General features: G+C 37.6%; 1 protein-coding gene across 1 annotated transcript in view; it reads left to right on the top strand.

The window, feature by feature from the left end:
• Positions 1-17187, top strand: part of IPO11 (importin 11) — a 417607-nt gene that overhangs the window by 281669 nt on the left and 118751 nt on the right. The window contains exon 29 of the mRNA XM_063454060.1: positions 5000-5084. Coding sequence (XP_063310130.1) covers positions 5000-5084 — 85 coding nt within the window. The remainder of the gene's footprint in view (positions 1-4999; positions 5085-17187) is intronic.

The raw sequence follows: 17187 nt of genomic DNA on the forward strand, positions 1-17187 counted from the left end.
AAACAACCCTTGCACAAAAACTTTGCATTGTGTCTTACAGTTGTTGTTTTTTTACATACACAAATGTATTTATTATGCTGTTTTAATTTGATTAAGGTTAATTAATTGTAATGTTTTTGATCCAGTAGTAACACAACATGCATCAACTGTCCTGGTGCACACAAAAAAATTCAGAGGAGCATAAAATGTATGCCTTTGAAATCACATAGGAATCATAAGATATGTACATTTGACTTTTATTCATGCAGCTTTGCTCGTTGTGTCTGAATCTCTTTATTTTTTTCCCTGTGCACTAATGTATTCATAAAATACATGAGGAAAATGAACTATGGGTGGAGCTTAAGCAAAGTTCTCTTTCAGTTGCCAATCCGATTTCCCCACAGTCAGTCAAACATCCTACAGAAGGGCAACTTGCAGGCACCATGAGCAGAGTAGGACAAAATGGCGGCACCCAGTTAATAAGATCTAGCAGAAAGAAGAAAAGATAAAAAATATAAATAAAGGCGAGGGGGAGTATAATCATTAAGATACATACATGAAAGGGGAAACATGAAAATAAAAAAGAAGAAAAACCATGAAAGGGCATTTTAAATGCCCTTGATGTAGGCAATTGTGGCATCAAAGCAATATTTTGCTTATATATGTAAAAACATACACTGGGGATTTTCACACCACATATAAAACAAACTATGGATATATAAAGTTTACATGAAGACTCCTATCCCATTTTAGCTCTTTGCTTACCAACTATGTAAAAGTAACTAGTTTCTGGCTATTAAAATTCAATTATAGCAGCAGGTATTGAAATTAATTCAGCATTTGTTGCCAGTCATTTGTTTGATCAATTGGATATACAATTGGATATATAAAAAATAAATAGCTGATTTTATTTGCTGGTTTAAAAAATAAGCTGCACAAACATGACAGATATGCCATCATTCTATGCTTCTGAAGCTTTGGATAAAAGACGGGCACTCCCAACCCTCCCAACCCCCGCACCCAATACCGAAGCTCTGCCCTGATCGATTCCTGTGGCGGGCCGTGAGAGGATGAGATACCTCAAATCTGTAGCACCTTGGGGAATACAGAAAGGCCGTTTTCACTCCTGTACGAGGTACCATTTCTGGGCTTGTTTGTTTATGGTTTTGTTATAGTTTTTGCTTTGTTTTCTTTGGTATGCCAGTATTTTTATCCGTACACACATAAGCTCGGGTTAAATCTGAATGTATATTTAAAAATTCTGCGCAAGTTACAGCTCTGATCCCCTGCCTGCTGGTTACATTAGGTACTTGTACCTTGCTTAAATCAAGGAAGGGGGGGAAAGGGAAAAGAAAAAGAAGAAAAAAGAGGAAAGGAAAGAGCTATATAAACACATATATTAACCAAGGACAAGTCTAATGCAATCAGAACTTGCATACCTGTTGACTCATACTGCAAATGTAGGGGTACTAACCTATGCAATGATCCCTTTTTGTAATGATTAACGCTATGTCAAAAATACCAAACCGACAAGCACAGAATGTCAAAAAAAAAAAAAAAAAAAAAGTTAACCCATGAGTAACGAAGCATTTGAAACGGTGCAGATAGCTTGCAATATATGACTAAATATAGCACTATGATTTCAAGCAAAACTGTTTTAGACAGCATGTATAACCTGATTGTTACTGGTATTCTGTTATGCCTGACTATGTTTACTCTTGAATTTCTTATAAAAGAAAAATTGCAATATATCTTAAATCTGACACCAAATGTCGACTACTACAACATTCTCTGTCAGTATTGAAACTTGTAATCATCTATGCACATTCAAAAATAAAGAATTATAAAAAAAAAAAAAAGACGGGCACTTTTTTTTGTTCTTCTTCAAATGTCAGGAGCATTTAGTAGGATTTGCATTCTTTATATTTCACTACCACGTCCTCCCTCACTGTGCATACATGTTTGTAGAACTGGCAGAGTGTGTTTATTCAGCATTTTAGTAGCTTCCTCTAAGAGTTGTTCTGAGAATGAACTAAAGAAAGAAAATATTATGGTTTGCCTGTCTGCAAACGGAAAGGAGTACCTCAGAAAGATCATGTTGTAATCTTAAATTAAACCCTAGTAATCGAAATCTACAAAACAATAAATAAGATTAAGGGCATTACTAAGAATAGAGAAGTAAGGTAGGCGAAATTGTTAAAAAATGTTGTTATATGCAAGATGATTAAAGGGGACTTGCATCAATATGGCACCAAAGAGTACATTTTTTTCTGACTTATCAGAATGACTTATGGTACTTTTGTGTACTGAAGTCCTCCTGTACCCCAGAATTCACAGCCTCTCATTGCACAGTGTGCGCACAATGCTCACACTGTACAAATATCTGGACATTTAATGAAGATGTGAAACGTTATCACAGTGTGTCCAAGTGAATGGTGGATGTAGGGATCCTATGAAACCTTCCTTTTCTGTCTAGAATGTCTCTTTACAACCAACTACCACCGTTTATTTAACATACTATTTTAACAGATTTCGTGGAAATGTTTCTACATGTCTTAGGAAGGCTGTAATTTTTGATTTGCAATTTTAACCAAGATTGTGATCATTCAATTACATTTTAAAAAGTTCCCTCTATTTACCGGTACCGTCATGTCTATTTATAAATAAGCCTACAGTTTATGTTTAGAGTGATTTGGATCTGTTGTTTACCAAAAGGAGTAGTGTAGTAGTTGCTTAGATTTGGATTTGCATTAGGTTCACATATGCAAGAAAGTGATACACATTTCATTGTTCGTTGGCTGATAAGGTTCAACAGACAATGTAGAACATCATTTGTGACTTGTTTCTAGTTTCAGAACCCTAAAGAAGACATTGGTATGCTGATATTCCGTGTACACCTTTCCCAATATCATGTGCTGCACAGCTGTATAGCTGTAGGCGAGCATTTTGCCTAATGAATACACATTCAAGCGCATTGTGGTTAATGCTTCAACTACTCTTCAAATTAAATGAATTTGATAGAACTTTAGTATATATCTCTGCGCACTGCAGCTTTTACTACATCCAAATAGAGCGAAAGAAAGACCCATTTAAACTTAACAATAAAGTAGGAATCATTTGTTTTAAAGTAACCTCCATCATAAATAATATTCCACCTGTTGTGTATTGACGAGTGAAAGATATATGATTTCAAGTGATAATGGCAGTAAGTAGTGTTTACAGCTATACACGTTTGTATGTTACATTAAATATTGCTATAGCCAAAAATACGTAATGCTCGTTTCAGTGACCTTGAAAGAATAAAAAGTAATGCAGACACACCGTGATTCAAGTCTTTAATCTGCCCGTTACACACAAATATCTACAAGAGACACGTGGAGGAAGTGCTAAGTATTTTCGCAATCTCCGAACCTTCTAAAATTAAGAGACCCTACACACCCTAGAACTGTACGTTAGAATGAATGGAACTGTGGGAGGGGAATTTACAATTTACTCCATCTGCCTTCATGTTTAAGTCAGTGACCCAGAAAACCCCAAATTAACTCTCAAAACCAGATCCTCCATAGCCTGACCAGAGATTTTGTATGTACCGGTATATGTTTGTATGTATATATACATATTGCATGTATTGTGTGTGTTAATGTGCGTATCTTATTATACTGGAATCTTCTCTTTATTGCAGTTAGAATTATTACATCCTACCTTTAAAATCAGCCGGCCTAACAATTCTGATATTATTCCTATACGCAGTTCTATTCCCCTACTTCACCAACATCTAGAAATTCCTTTACGTCGTTTTTAACTAGCCATGAAAACCTAGCAATAACCCCAAATATCCACCTCATGCACTCACAAGTATTAGCAAGTTTTGATTATGTTTGGCTTATAATTCTGCATGATACAAGGACAGCGCTATTGCCTAATGCTACCATCCCAGGATTTTTTTTCATAAGCACAGCAACAGATTTCCCATTTATTATTCTGAATAATTGACGTAAACACTCGTTCTTATTGCACCTATCTGTTTAGCTCTGGAACTTGACGGTACATAATGTATAATGCTGTTAATACTTAACTGCTTACACACTGTGCACAAAATATGTTATACATGTTATTTTGTAATTGTACCATACATGCATATATCATCGGATGATTGTTTTAAATGTTATACTGTATATTTATTTTGTTTGTTTGTTTTATACCATTTCTTTCTTTCTATTATTATTTTTGTTTATTATTTACAAAATTGTTCACATTTACAATAAAAATAATTTGACATAAAGCAATTTCAATGCAAAGAATACAAATTAAAGGAACAATATAGTCACCTAAATTTCTTTAGCTAAATAAAGCAGTTTTAGTGTATAGATCATTCCCCTGCAATTTCACTGCTCAATTCACTGTCATTTAGGAGTTAAATCACTTTGTTTCTGTTTATGCAGCCCTAGCCACACCTCCCCTGGCTATGATTGACAGAGCCTGCATGAAAATAAACTGGTTTCACTTTCAAACAGATGTAATTTACCTTAAATAATTGTATCTCAATCTCTAAATTGAACTTTAATCACATACAGGAGGCTTTTGCAGGGTCTAGCAAGCTATTAACATAGCAGGGGATAATAAAATCTTAATTAAACAGAACTTGCAATAAAGAAAGCCTAAATAGGGCTCTCTTTACAGGAAGTGTTTATGGAAGGCTTTGCAAGTCACATACAGGGAGCTGTGACTAGGGTTCATAAACAAAGGGATTTAACTCCTAAATGGCAGAGGATTGAGCAGTGAGGCTGCAGGGGCATGTTCTATACACCAAAACTGCTTCATTAAGCTAAAGTTGTTCAGGTGACTATAGTGTCCCTTTAATGTTTCTTTCATTCTTTTTTTTTATTTATTTTTATTTTATTTTAATTTACAGTGATATTTTTACAACATAATCTTTATCTAACACATCGTGGTGTTTTCAAGTAGGTGGTGCCTTATTGTAAATCTAGCATTCTATTTTATTTCATTATTTATCTTTCAGCTGCATGTTAATCTCAAGTGTTGATGAACCCCAGGTGTCTGAGGGAGAAGAACCTCCGACTGAGCAAGATAAGAGAAAAAGGAAGGTAAGTCGACATTTCGGCTTTTTAATTAAAGTTATATCTTGAGATTGACTGAGAGGTTCTGTTTAGTTATTTTTCTTTGTGCAGGTATTTTAAAGCAAATCTAATTTAAAAGGGAATTGTCATTATTACATATTTTTATTTTCCCTTTATATCGAACAACAATGTGAGGTTTGAGAAATATAACTGAAGAAATCCACAGCTCTTTACCTTGTAACTTGGCACCTCTGTCTTGTGTCCTGTCAGTCATTGATGTAAGATCTGTCCATTGCACTTGACAGTCTGTACAGAGATGCATACAGAGAAGAACATTTCTATTTGTCCTCTTTATTTGCAATATGTGCCCTGGACTGAACTGGATTGTGATATAATTTGCTAACTTTTACATATATAGAGGCAATAGAGCATCATATGAAAAAAAAAGTTAAGGCAAGTTATAGGTGAATTTCAATATTTTATAAATTTAAAGAACATATTTATTTATTAGACCACAATTAGAAGAGATCCACGGCCTAGTGATTGTTTTGTTCATTGTTAAACATTCTACTTTCTCAGTATCTGGTTTTCTCTGTAGCAGATTTGGGGGTTGGTGCATATTACAGAAAGCATGTCAAATGCCAAATAAACAAGGTATAAGTTTATGTGGGCCACAAAAAAACAAAAACTTCAGTTTTCATAAAATGTAGGTTTATTTAGAAAAGTACAGTATAAAAAAGTTGCCTAGCTGACACTGAACGTCCTCGCGCTCATAGGGCTTCAAAGTAAGCAAAAGAGCAAATTTATTTTAAGGAGACGTGCATTTGCATATAACCAATGTTTCAGTTCAACTACCTTGACATATTAAGAAAAGTTTGGTAATTGGACTGAAATTGTGAATGTATGCTGTTGCACAGCTGTAAAAAAATCATGTTATCTTGTTGATTTTGAAGTCCTATGAGTGTGTTCTTCACTTTAGCTAAGATCATCAAACTTGGTGATCTCAACCAATCCAAAGTATTTGGAGGCTACTGTGCATGTGTGGCAAAAAGCTGTACGGCCAATCAGCATCTCTATGGGGAGCGTTCAGCGCCTCCATGCAGACCCAATCTAATACACTGCCCCTCCCCCATTCCAATACACTGCCCACACATCCAATACATTGCCCCCAAATTCAATACACTCTAATTAAATACACTACCCCTCCTCCAAGCACTCAAATGTAATATACTGCCATCCCTCTCTCCCCCAATTTATTACACTGCCTCCCCCAATTTAACACACTGCCCCCTCCCACCACTCTAATACACTGCCCTCCCCCAATTTAGCACACTGCCCACTCCCACCACTCTAATACACTGCTCCCCTCCACCCCCCAAATTAATACACTGCCCTCCCCCAAATTAACACTCTGACCCCCACCCACCACTCTAATACACTGCCCCCTTCCTACCGCAAATTAATACACTGCCCTCCCCCAATTTAGCACACTGCCTCCCCCTCCCACCATTCTAATACACTGCCCCACTGACTCCCTCAATTTAATACACTGTCCCCCTCCGTACCCCAAATTAATATAATACCCCCTCCCTCCCTAAAATTGACATACCGCTCCCCCTCCACCAATTTAATACACGGCCCCTTCCTCCCCAAATTAATTCATTGCCCCCTCCCTAAAATTAATGCACTGCCCACCCCTCCCCCAATTTAATACACTGCCCGCTCCCTCCCTCAAATGAATACTGTCCCCTCCCCAATTTAACACACTGCACAGAATTGTTCCCCAAGCCCCTATTCCCCTTCCTTAAGATGAGCCACCCGTCCTCCAGTTCCAGCCCTGCTCTTCTCTGCTCAAGCAGGTCAGACGCTCCTCTAGCACTGCGAGCAGGAGGTAAGGGGGAGTGGCTGGTTTGCGGGAGCACATGATCAGTCATGGGAGGGAAGACAAGAATCAGACAGGAAATTTATTTTCTGTCTTGAGGCTGGTCGCAGCCACAACACAACGTGGTTACAGGGCAGGTTGGCCACAAATATATCCATTGTGGGCCACAAGTTTGACAAGCTTGTATTATAGGCTCGTACCAAATTTGAACAGCTTAGTTTTGAAATAGTTTATACTCATTGTTACTATTAACTGTCATCTATTGTAAGCTCGTTTAAGCAGGGTCCTCATCAACTTGGTGTCCATTGAACAATTTGTAATTGTCTCATTGTTAAATTTTCCCCTTTATAATATTGTAAAGCGTTGTAGAATATGTTGGCGCTATATAAATTATAATAATAATAAATATAATTTATATTTTTTGTCAAATGTGATTTTATTTGACCAGCATGGTGAGTAGCCTCTTCAGATTTCTGAAGCCTAGCATCACGCTCAAAAATGAATGGACCTGTCATTTTAAAAAGTAATTTATATAATGTCCCTTTCAGTACACAAATATCACTGAACACATTTAATTTTAAAAGAAAATATTTAAAATGTTTATCATGGTACTCTATAGGCCTAGGCTAAAATACATCCCTGTTAAAAGCTATACACCAAGCATGTCAAACTCAAAGACTAGCATGGACCACATAAACAAGGTTTAAGTTTATGTAGGCCGCAAAAAAAAAAAAAAAAACACCTTACATTTTCATAGAAACATAGGTTTATTTTGAAAATAACAGTATTAAAAAAAAAAACAGCATCCCCCTCTACTAAACAACAGCACCCCCCTCTACTAAACAACAGCACTCCCCCATGTACTAAATCCCAGTCCTCCCCCTCTACTAAATCCCAGCACCCACCTCTAGCCAACAAGCAGACTCCACTCACATTGCCGCTGCCAGTATGCGACTCCGGAGTCCGGCCTCTGGTATACCCAAAATGGCGCCGTCCGCAACCTGTGCCAAATCTGATCCTCCCACTACTTCTTGAAACCCTGTGAAGGTGGAGCACGTTAATGTCACATCAGAATGTGACATGGCGTTATATGCCTCCATGAAACTCCAGGCACTCCACTGTCCAGTCGCAGCCAATGCAACACTGACCCACACACGCACACTGACAGACACACATGCACACTGACAGACACACATGCACACTGACAGACACACATGCACACTGACAGACACACACGCACACACACACTCACACACTTTCTTGCACACACATACTTTACTTTATTGCTCCCTAACGTTTGGAGCTGATGTGGGGCCTCTCCCTGGGGTCCTTCTATCTGCTCCTCACTGTTCCCTCGCGTGGTTTAATGATGCCTGGTGCCGGAATATGATGTCCTATTCCGGTGCCCGGCTTCACTACAGACGGCGCGCGCGAGGGAGCAGTGAGGAGCAGGAACACTGAGCTCCCTCGCTGGCCCTCCCTCCCGGGCGGGTAAGTTTGTTGGGTAAGCAGGTGCCTACTCTGCTATAACACAGAGCATGTATTGCGGCTCGCCGGGCCGCAAAGATGTCCCTTGTGGGCCGCGAGTTTGACATGCTTGCTATACACTACATTATGGTCACCTGAAATACATTTAAATTAATTAATGCAAATAGATTACTTTAGTATAACCTAGCTGGAATTAGCACTTGGATCTCTCTCTAATTTACTGGAGGCGGCCATCTTGGAACTACATCATACTTTTTTAAACTCTTAGTGACTGTTAACGATAAAAAAGGATGCAATGGACATGCGATGTTCAGTGGTCAACTGAAGTCAAAATGTTTTGTAAATTTTCATTTCATTTTTATTATTATAATGAAGCATAATACTTTTTAGTTTTTTTAACTGACGTATATTGATTGATCTGAGAAAATGTCATTTTCACTTTTTGTCTGAGCAGCCATGTTACAGCATGTTTTAATGTTATCTGACCAAATGCTGCTCAACCCAACTTAGCCTCTGCTGCTACTGTAATTGCTCTGAATGAATCTGCAGCAGCAGGCAAGCTAGGTTGGTCAGGAAATAGTAGAATCTGTCCTCAAATTTTCTCAAAATAAAAAATACAATAGACACTTTTTTTTAAAAAAAAAAATAATCATTACAAATGTTAAAAAATGTAAAAAAATTTTCATGAGAAGTGAACATTTTGTAACACTTGTCTTTTAATCACTCTGATGATGATGCCCACCCAAAATGGAGACAGTTTGCTGGAAATCTTTTGTGTTTTTTTTTGTTTTGTTTTTTAAACGATGTTAAACCAAATTAAATATAATAAGCATAAGGTACAGACCGTTTTTAACATGCTGTATAGTATGGTGCATACTTGTCTACTTGTGTATCCAACTATGCAATTACATCAAGAAGTCTGCACTTGTTAATCATTACTCTCTGACTTCAGCGGTGCTGTGTTAATTAAAACATTTTTGTAAGAAACCAATTTCTCATGAAACTTGTACAGTACATACAGTTGTGCCATTATCACTCACTGTTTGCGGAATCTGTTGCTTAATCTGTGGGGTGTTTGTGTAGGAAGAAATGAAAGCTTCTAGCAAACCTTTTAATTAGAACGAATGGGAAAATGAATAGTTTTTAATGAGTTTATAGTTTCATGGACAGCGTGCACTTTTGGTGTTATTACTGGCTTTCAAATGCTCTTGAGGCCATAAATATATCAAGCTTAGCCATAATGCCTAACTACCAATTTCTTTATATTTCTATTAAATCGACAGCTGCTCGGAAGCAATCTGACGTTAAATTACTCATGGAAAATAACTTGTCCTGTGGCAATTTCATAAATTCAGTATTAATATATATTGAGTGGTGTTTGTCAATCAACTGTAAACACTTGGTATATAAAAAGAGCAATTGTTGGTATCTGTGCATTCCATAGTGAATTTCAATGAGATATATATTGTATACCTATGGATAGAATTTGGTCCGTTTAACCACTTACTTAAGAAAATGGCTCACTGAATATTGTTACATATGTCTGTTTGGCCTCTAGAATAGATAAGCAAATGTAAATATAGCAATCTGGCATCTTCTCAGGTTTCCTCTACCCTCAGAAAATACAGAGAGAATATACACTGATCAGCCTCAACATTAAAACCACCTGCCTAATATCATGTAGGTCAATCCACAAGACTTCAGAATATTTAGTATCTGACACCAATACATTAGCAGCAGATCCTTTAAGTCCTTAAATTTGCAAGGTGGGAATCGGGTTTGAGATCTGATTGAGATATGAGAAATTTGGACTCCTTGAACTCTTTGTCCTGTTCCTTAAACCATTCATGGACAATTTTTGAAGTGTGGCAGGGTGCATTATGCTGTTGAAAGAGAGCATTGCCATGAAGGGGTATGCGTGGTCTGCAACAATCTCTGTGTAAGTGGCACGTGTCACTAGTAACATCCACATGAACGTCAGGATCCAAGGTTTCTCAGCAGAACATTATTCAGAGAATAACACTGCCTCCACCAACCTCTCTTCTTCCTGTAGTGTATTTAGATACCATTTCTTTCCCAGGTTAATGACAATGTTAGTCACTTGACCATCCAGCATAAGGTACAGACCGTTTTTAACATGCTGTATAGTATGGTGCATGGACAATTTCTAATGACAGAATTCCTTTCAAGTGCTACTGTATAAACATATCGTGACAGATACTCTTGACGTGATTTATAACACAAATATTATAACCCTCTCTGGTTTTTGCAATTCAGTTTTGCCCATAAGTGGCACTTCAACCCTCCCATTATTTTAATGAGTAACTTTCAACGCATTCCCACCTGTTAATGGCTTGTTTTTTTAACCTGTGTACTAATTTTCTATAGTCAATTACCCACTTAGGTCATAAAACTGCATACATGTCTAAAATGTGTCTACTTGTGTATCCAACTATGCAATTACATCAAGAAGTCTGCACTTGTTAATCATTACTCTCTGACTTCAGCGGTGCTGTGTTAATTAAAACATTTTTGTAAGAAACCAATTTCTCATGAAACTTGTACAGTACATACAGTTGTGCCATTATCACTCACTGTTTGCGGAATCTGTTGCTTAATCTGTGGGGTGTTTGTGTAGGAAGAAATGAAAGCTTCTAGCAAACCTTTTAATTAGAACGAATGGGAAAATGAATAGTTTTTAATGAGTTTATAGTTTCATGGACAGCGTGCACTTTTGGTGTTATTACTGGCTTTCAAATGCTCTTGAGGCCATAAATATATCAAGCTTAGCCATAATGCCTAACTACCAATTTCTTTATATTTCTATTAAATCGACAGCTGCTCGGAAGCAATCTGACGTTAAATTACTCATGGAAAATAACTTGTCCTGTGGCAATTTCATAAATTCAGTATTAATATATATTGAGTGGTGTTTGTCAATCAACTGTAAACACTTGGTATATAAAAAGAGCAATTGTTGGTATCTGTGCATTCCATAGTGAATTTCAATGAGATATATATTGTATACCTATGGATAGAATTTGGTCCGTTTAACCACTTACTTAAGAAAATGGCTCACTGAATATTGTTACATATGTCTGTTTGGCCTCTAGAATAGATAAGCAAATGTAAATATAGCAATCTGGCATCTTCTCAGGTTTCCTCTACCCTCAGAAAATACAGAGAGAATATACACTGATCAGCCTCAACATTAAAACCACCTGCCTAATATCATGTAGGTCAATCCACAAGACTTCAGAATATTTAGTATCTGACACCAATACATTAGCAGCAGATCCTTTAAGTCCTTAAATTTGCAAGGTGGGAATCGGGTTTGAGATCTGATTGAGATATGAGAAATTTGGACTCCTTGAACTCTTTGTCCTGTTCCTTAAACCATTCATGGACAATTTTTGAAGTGTGGCAGGGTGCATTATGCTGTTGAAAGAGAGCATTGCCATGAAGGGGTATGCGTGGTCTGCAACAATCTCTGTGTAAGTGGCACGTGTCACTAGTAACATCCACATGAACGTCAGGATCCAAGGTTTCTCAGCAGAACATTATTCAGAGAATAACACTGCCTCCACCAACCTCTCTTCTTCCTGTAGTGTATTTAGATACCATTTCTTTCCCAGGTTAATGACAATGTTAGTCACTTGACCATCCAGCTGATCTAAAAGAAAACAGGATTTTTTAGCCCAGGCAGTCTTCTTCCATTGCTCCATGTTCCAGTTCTGATGCTCGTGTCCACATTGAATACACTTTCAAAGGTAGACAGGGGTCATCATGGACACTGTGACCAGTCTGCGGCTACACAGCCCAATATGCAGCAAACAGTGATGCACTGTGTGTTCTGACAGTTTTCATGGACAGCATTCTGTTTTTCAGAAATTTGAGCCACAATAGCTCTTAAGTGTGATCAGACTAGACATGCTAACTGTGACGGAGCTCCTGTACTCCGACCGAGTACCTCCGTCCAGTCTGCTTTCTAGCTGCTTGCAGCGATCCTGGAACGCTTCAGCCCCAGTTGCCAGAGTTTGACTGGGGTCCTTCTGGAGCTTTTCCACCCGACCAGGCTTCAGCTCTCCTTCCAGTCAAGTATCGTCCTCTCTGCCTCTTCCGCTGCAACCCTTCTTCAAGACAGATATCAACATCCGCCTGCAATGTTATAGCTCTTGTCTTTAAAGACACTTGTGGCTTTCAGGCCTAGCTCTCTTGCTTTATATCAGGGCTAGGGGGGACCTTCAACCAGAAAACAGGTCCAGAGACTCTGTCACTGGGATCCCTACAAATCCACACAGCACACAAGTTCCAAAAGGAACTAACAAAGAAAACTTTATTTTACTTGGGACTAGCCCATATGATCATTACATATACATTGCTGTGACAAACATAATAAAATTCAAATAACAAAACATGTCACAAAATGTACAGAAATTATAATGGCATAATAACATATTTATAAAGGGATGGGGAAGACAATAACTAGCACAAAATATCTCTCTCTCCTGCCTGCAGAATTTGCAATATGCAAATCTACCTAAATATGCATAATAACTAGCCTTGCTATTCAGGTAGTGCATATTGCTGTTGCTACCAACAGGGGGCGCTACACAGGCTCCATAGCCAAATCCACCTAGTTAATAGCAATCCTCAGCAGTACAGGAGAGCAGGCAACATATTTAATAGTATACACACACCTATTATACACACCCTGCATCTATAATGGGCACAGGGTGACTGAGACATAGGAGCCGTTTAGGAACCATTGGAAAGTGTCCTTCTGCTCCCAGTGATGGTGACTACCGTCACAGTAGCCCTCGCTCACGTCAGTTCACCAGTTGCTTACCGTTTTGATGCTCTGACCCAGTTGTCTAGCCATCACTATTTGGCCCTTCTCAAAGTCACTCAGATCTTTTCACTTGCTGTCTACATATATCCCACCTTTTGACAGATGCCACTCTAATGATATAAACAATGTTATTCACTTCACCTGTCAGGGGTTTTAATGTTGTGGCTGATTAGTTTGGACCAGAAGTGAATTTTCATTAAATTCTATCCTACACCTTTTATGAAAGTGCATTCAATCTGGCAGCTGCAGGAAGAGAGTTGAAGAAACCTGAAACATTGTCATTGAAACATAGAAACATAGAATGTGACTGCCGATAAGAACCATTCGGCCCATCTAGTCTGTTCAATTTTCTAAATACTTTCATTAGTCCCTGGCCTTATATTATAGTTAGGATAACCTTATGCCTATCCCACACATGCGTAAACTCCTTCACTGTGTTAACCTCTTCCACTTCAGCGGGAAGGGTATTCCATGCATCCACTGCCATCTGTGTAAAGTAATACTTCCTGACATTATTTTAAACCTTTGCCCCTCTAATTTAAGACTGTTGTGGTAGTTTTTCTTCTTTTAAATATAGTCTCCTCCTTTTCTGTGTTGATTTCCAGAATACTGTGTTGATTGTCAGAATCTGTTAGAGAAGATAATCCACATAGATCTGATGATTGGCAACTGAGCTTGTTGGTTTGTACCACAAAAGTAATTTTCACATCCATAACCATCTCCAGAGTGTGGCCCCCTAGGTTGTGATCTTGACTCTCTCACGTATTCATCCGCACATAAAAATGTGGTTAATGGCATTTACCGCCTTGACAGAAAAAGTTGTGCCGAGCAGCATTACCGTCCTGACAGGAAAAGTTGTGACAAGCAGCAATCATGCACATGGAAACCTGGTAATTGCTTTTGGGGTCAAAGGCCGGCCATGGCCAATCAGATCCACAGGAGGGGTATTTAAACCTAATTTTCCTTTTGCTCAGTGCCCTGTCGTGGTTTCATCCTGATGGTAATCCGAGAGTGCGTTCCTGATATTGATTTTCTGGTATTTGACTTTGGCTTCGTTTTGACTTCCCTGAATTATGGTATCCTTGACTTTTGGCTTTCCCTCATCTTTGTGTCTGATTCCGAGGTCCCTGACCTCGGCAAGTATTTTGACTTTTCTTGGATACGTTAAGTCTGGCCATTCTAAGGGCCGGTTATACGTTATCCTTAGTCCTAGGTGTGACACAGTACTGCGTGCTGGATCAACTTGTAATCCTGACAGACTCCTGCATAAAACAAATTCACATTATCATGAAATTTTTAGCTGTGATAGTGGTAGATGATATCCTGATCCAGAGCAGCTTGAACCTACACAGCAGCATTTGTCTGGTCCCTGCTCTGCCCCTTGCAGTGGTGGAGGGTTATTGTGGTCTTCGCCACTTGTAACACCAAGGTGGCATTTGTTCATTTGGTACTTTCAGTGGAACAATACACAGGGGCATTGTTAACATATAGTATAACTCAAGAAAAGTAGTTTGATGGCTTTACTGCAAATTAATTCAATGATGGGTGCCACCACAAAATGGAAACGGTCATGTTGAGAAGATAATATCCGTTATATTTTACTATAGTGTGGTAACATCCAAATAATACATTTGTTGGGAATATTATTTAAACTGATTACATAAAGATTTTCAAGTGGCATAGTCAGTTTAAGTCATGCACAGTGCCAGGGCTGGGCATTTCTTGTTACCACATATTTCAGGAACACGTTACCAATTAAACACTGTCAGATTAATTCATATAGAAAACCAATTATTTAGAGCAAAATGGAGAATATTTAAATTATAGTAGACCATGTTAACAGAGCATGTTCATTTCTCTGATGTATTTGCAAAGTGTGATCTCTACAAGGCATGTCAATAAAACAAACAATTGTTCTTAATAAGAAATGTTAACAACAAATTATTAGCAAACTATGCATTACCCGTAAAGGCAGTATTTTTGTTACTTGCAATGACAGGGAAAATTCAGATAACCCGATGTTCTGTGTATGCAGAACAATATATGTCTAATTCGCACTTACTCTTATTATTACAACACTTTATCTTTATTTTGTGTGTTTTGTTTCTTAGTAGGCATACTTTTATAAACACGGGATTTCACCTGTTTTTTAGTAGTATCAGGTTTGATAAAGATTTGCTTATAGGGTAGAAACATTACTTCACAGATTTTCGCTAGAATCACAATTTCACTAAGAATTGTTTTTTTTCTTATTTTTTTTTTAATCTTTTGTTTGGAACAGTGGAAAAGGAAACCCCTCAAAATTAATCTGTTTTCTCTCAATGTATTTCAAATAAAATTATTTGGAATATTAACTAGACACAAATATAGCAAAATTCCCTTTTTCATTAAATTAATGGAAATCAATCAATTTACCAGCAAAATAAATGTTCCTTTCAATGCTAAGTATTGCATCCCATGCTGTTTTTGCCATTCTGCTATATGTAAGATAATGAGTTGAATCAACATGTCATAGAATATTTACCCTATGATTAAATTCCATTAAAGGAACTCCTATTGTCAGAACGAAAGGTTCTAAAACTTCACAACTGCTATGATTCCTTAATTAAAACAAGTTATAATTAAACCCTAAGCTAGTCTTGTAAAATATTTTAACTTGCATTTCTAGTTAATAATGGTTCTTGTCAATTCGTGATTGACATTTTGGCTTTTGAAGTTTAATGAAAGCTTTGCAGCAAGATTGGAATAATTGTTTGATAGGCATCGAAAATGTGATGCTGCTTTCTCATCTTTTTCTTATATGTATGTATGTGTGTGTGTGTGTGTATATGCATTGATACCTTTTTTATTGGACTAACATAATATTTCAAAGAAAATAGTTTTCCTCTCTTCCTCAGGTCTGAAGCATTAATCAATCTGAGTTTAACACTTAAAACAACTGATGTTCAAGAAGGGGGGTGGGGAGGGTGAGTGGGGTGTCATAAATAGCAGATGTGCCTGAAAGTAAAAGGTGCAGGTTGGCTGAGAATGGCCAGAAAAAGTAAATAAACAGAGGAGAGTTAATAAGCTAGTTAAAAAGAAAAACACAAAAAAAACAAGAAAACAGTGGTGCAGGACATGCAAGTAAATAGCGGCATATATGTATGTATATAAATTGATCCAGTGAAGGTGAAGCGAGAATATTGAAAAAGAACTATACAAGTCATTAAGATGTGTGTTTATAAAAAGTTTTGGTAGTGTGTAAGAAAGCCAGAGTTTACATTAAGTCCTTCATTTCTGGTGTTGAAATGTGTGATCATTTTCATCTCAAATGTCTGTCGTTCATGAGAGTCTCTGAGGTTTTGGATGGAGTGACCAGTCTGGGTGAAGTGATAACCAACAGGGGTACAAAATCCGTTTTCCTTGTGGTTCTTGATTGTCTGTGTAGATTCATTCTGAGATGCATTAATGTCTTATATAGTTCTTTTTCAATGTTCTCGCTTCACCTTTATTGGATCAATTTATATACATACATATATGTCGCTATTCAAATAAATAAAAATTTACTTGCATGCCCTGCACTGCTGTTTTCTAAGGGGGGGCTGTTTTCCTTTTTTGTGTTTTTCTTTTCAACTAACTTATTGATTCTTCTCTGTTAATTTACTCTTTCTAGCTATTCTCAGCCAATCTGCACCTTCTGCTACTTATGACACCCCACTCACTCCCCTTCCCTCCCCTTCTCTAACATCAGTTGTTTTAAGTGTTAAATTCTATCAGATTGATTATTGCTTCAGACCTGAAGAAGAGAGGAAAACTCTCGAAAGCTTGTCTTTGAAATATTATGTTAGTCCAATAAAAAGGCATCATTGCATACTGCAATACTCTGGTCTACTGGACTAATACGGCTAATTCAATCTAATTCTGTTTTA

The sequence above is a fragment of the Pelobates fuscus genome, chromosome 5 (assembly GCF_036172605.1).
Source record: "Pelobates fuscus isolate aPelFus1 chromosome 5, aPelFus1.pri, whole genome shotgun sequence".
Lineage (NCBI taxonomy): Eukaryota > Metazoa > Chordata > Amphibia > Anura > Pelobatidae > Pelobates > Pelobates fuscus.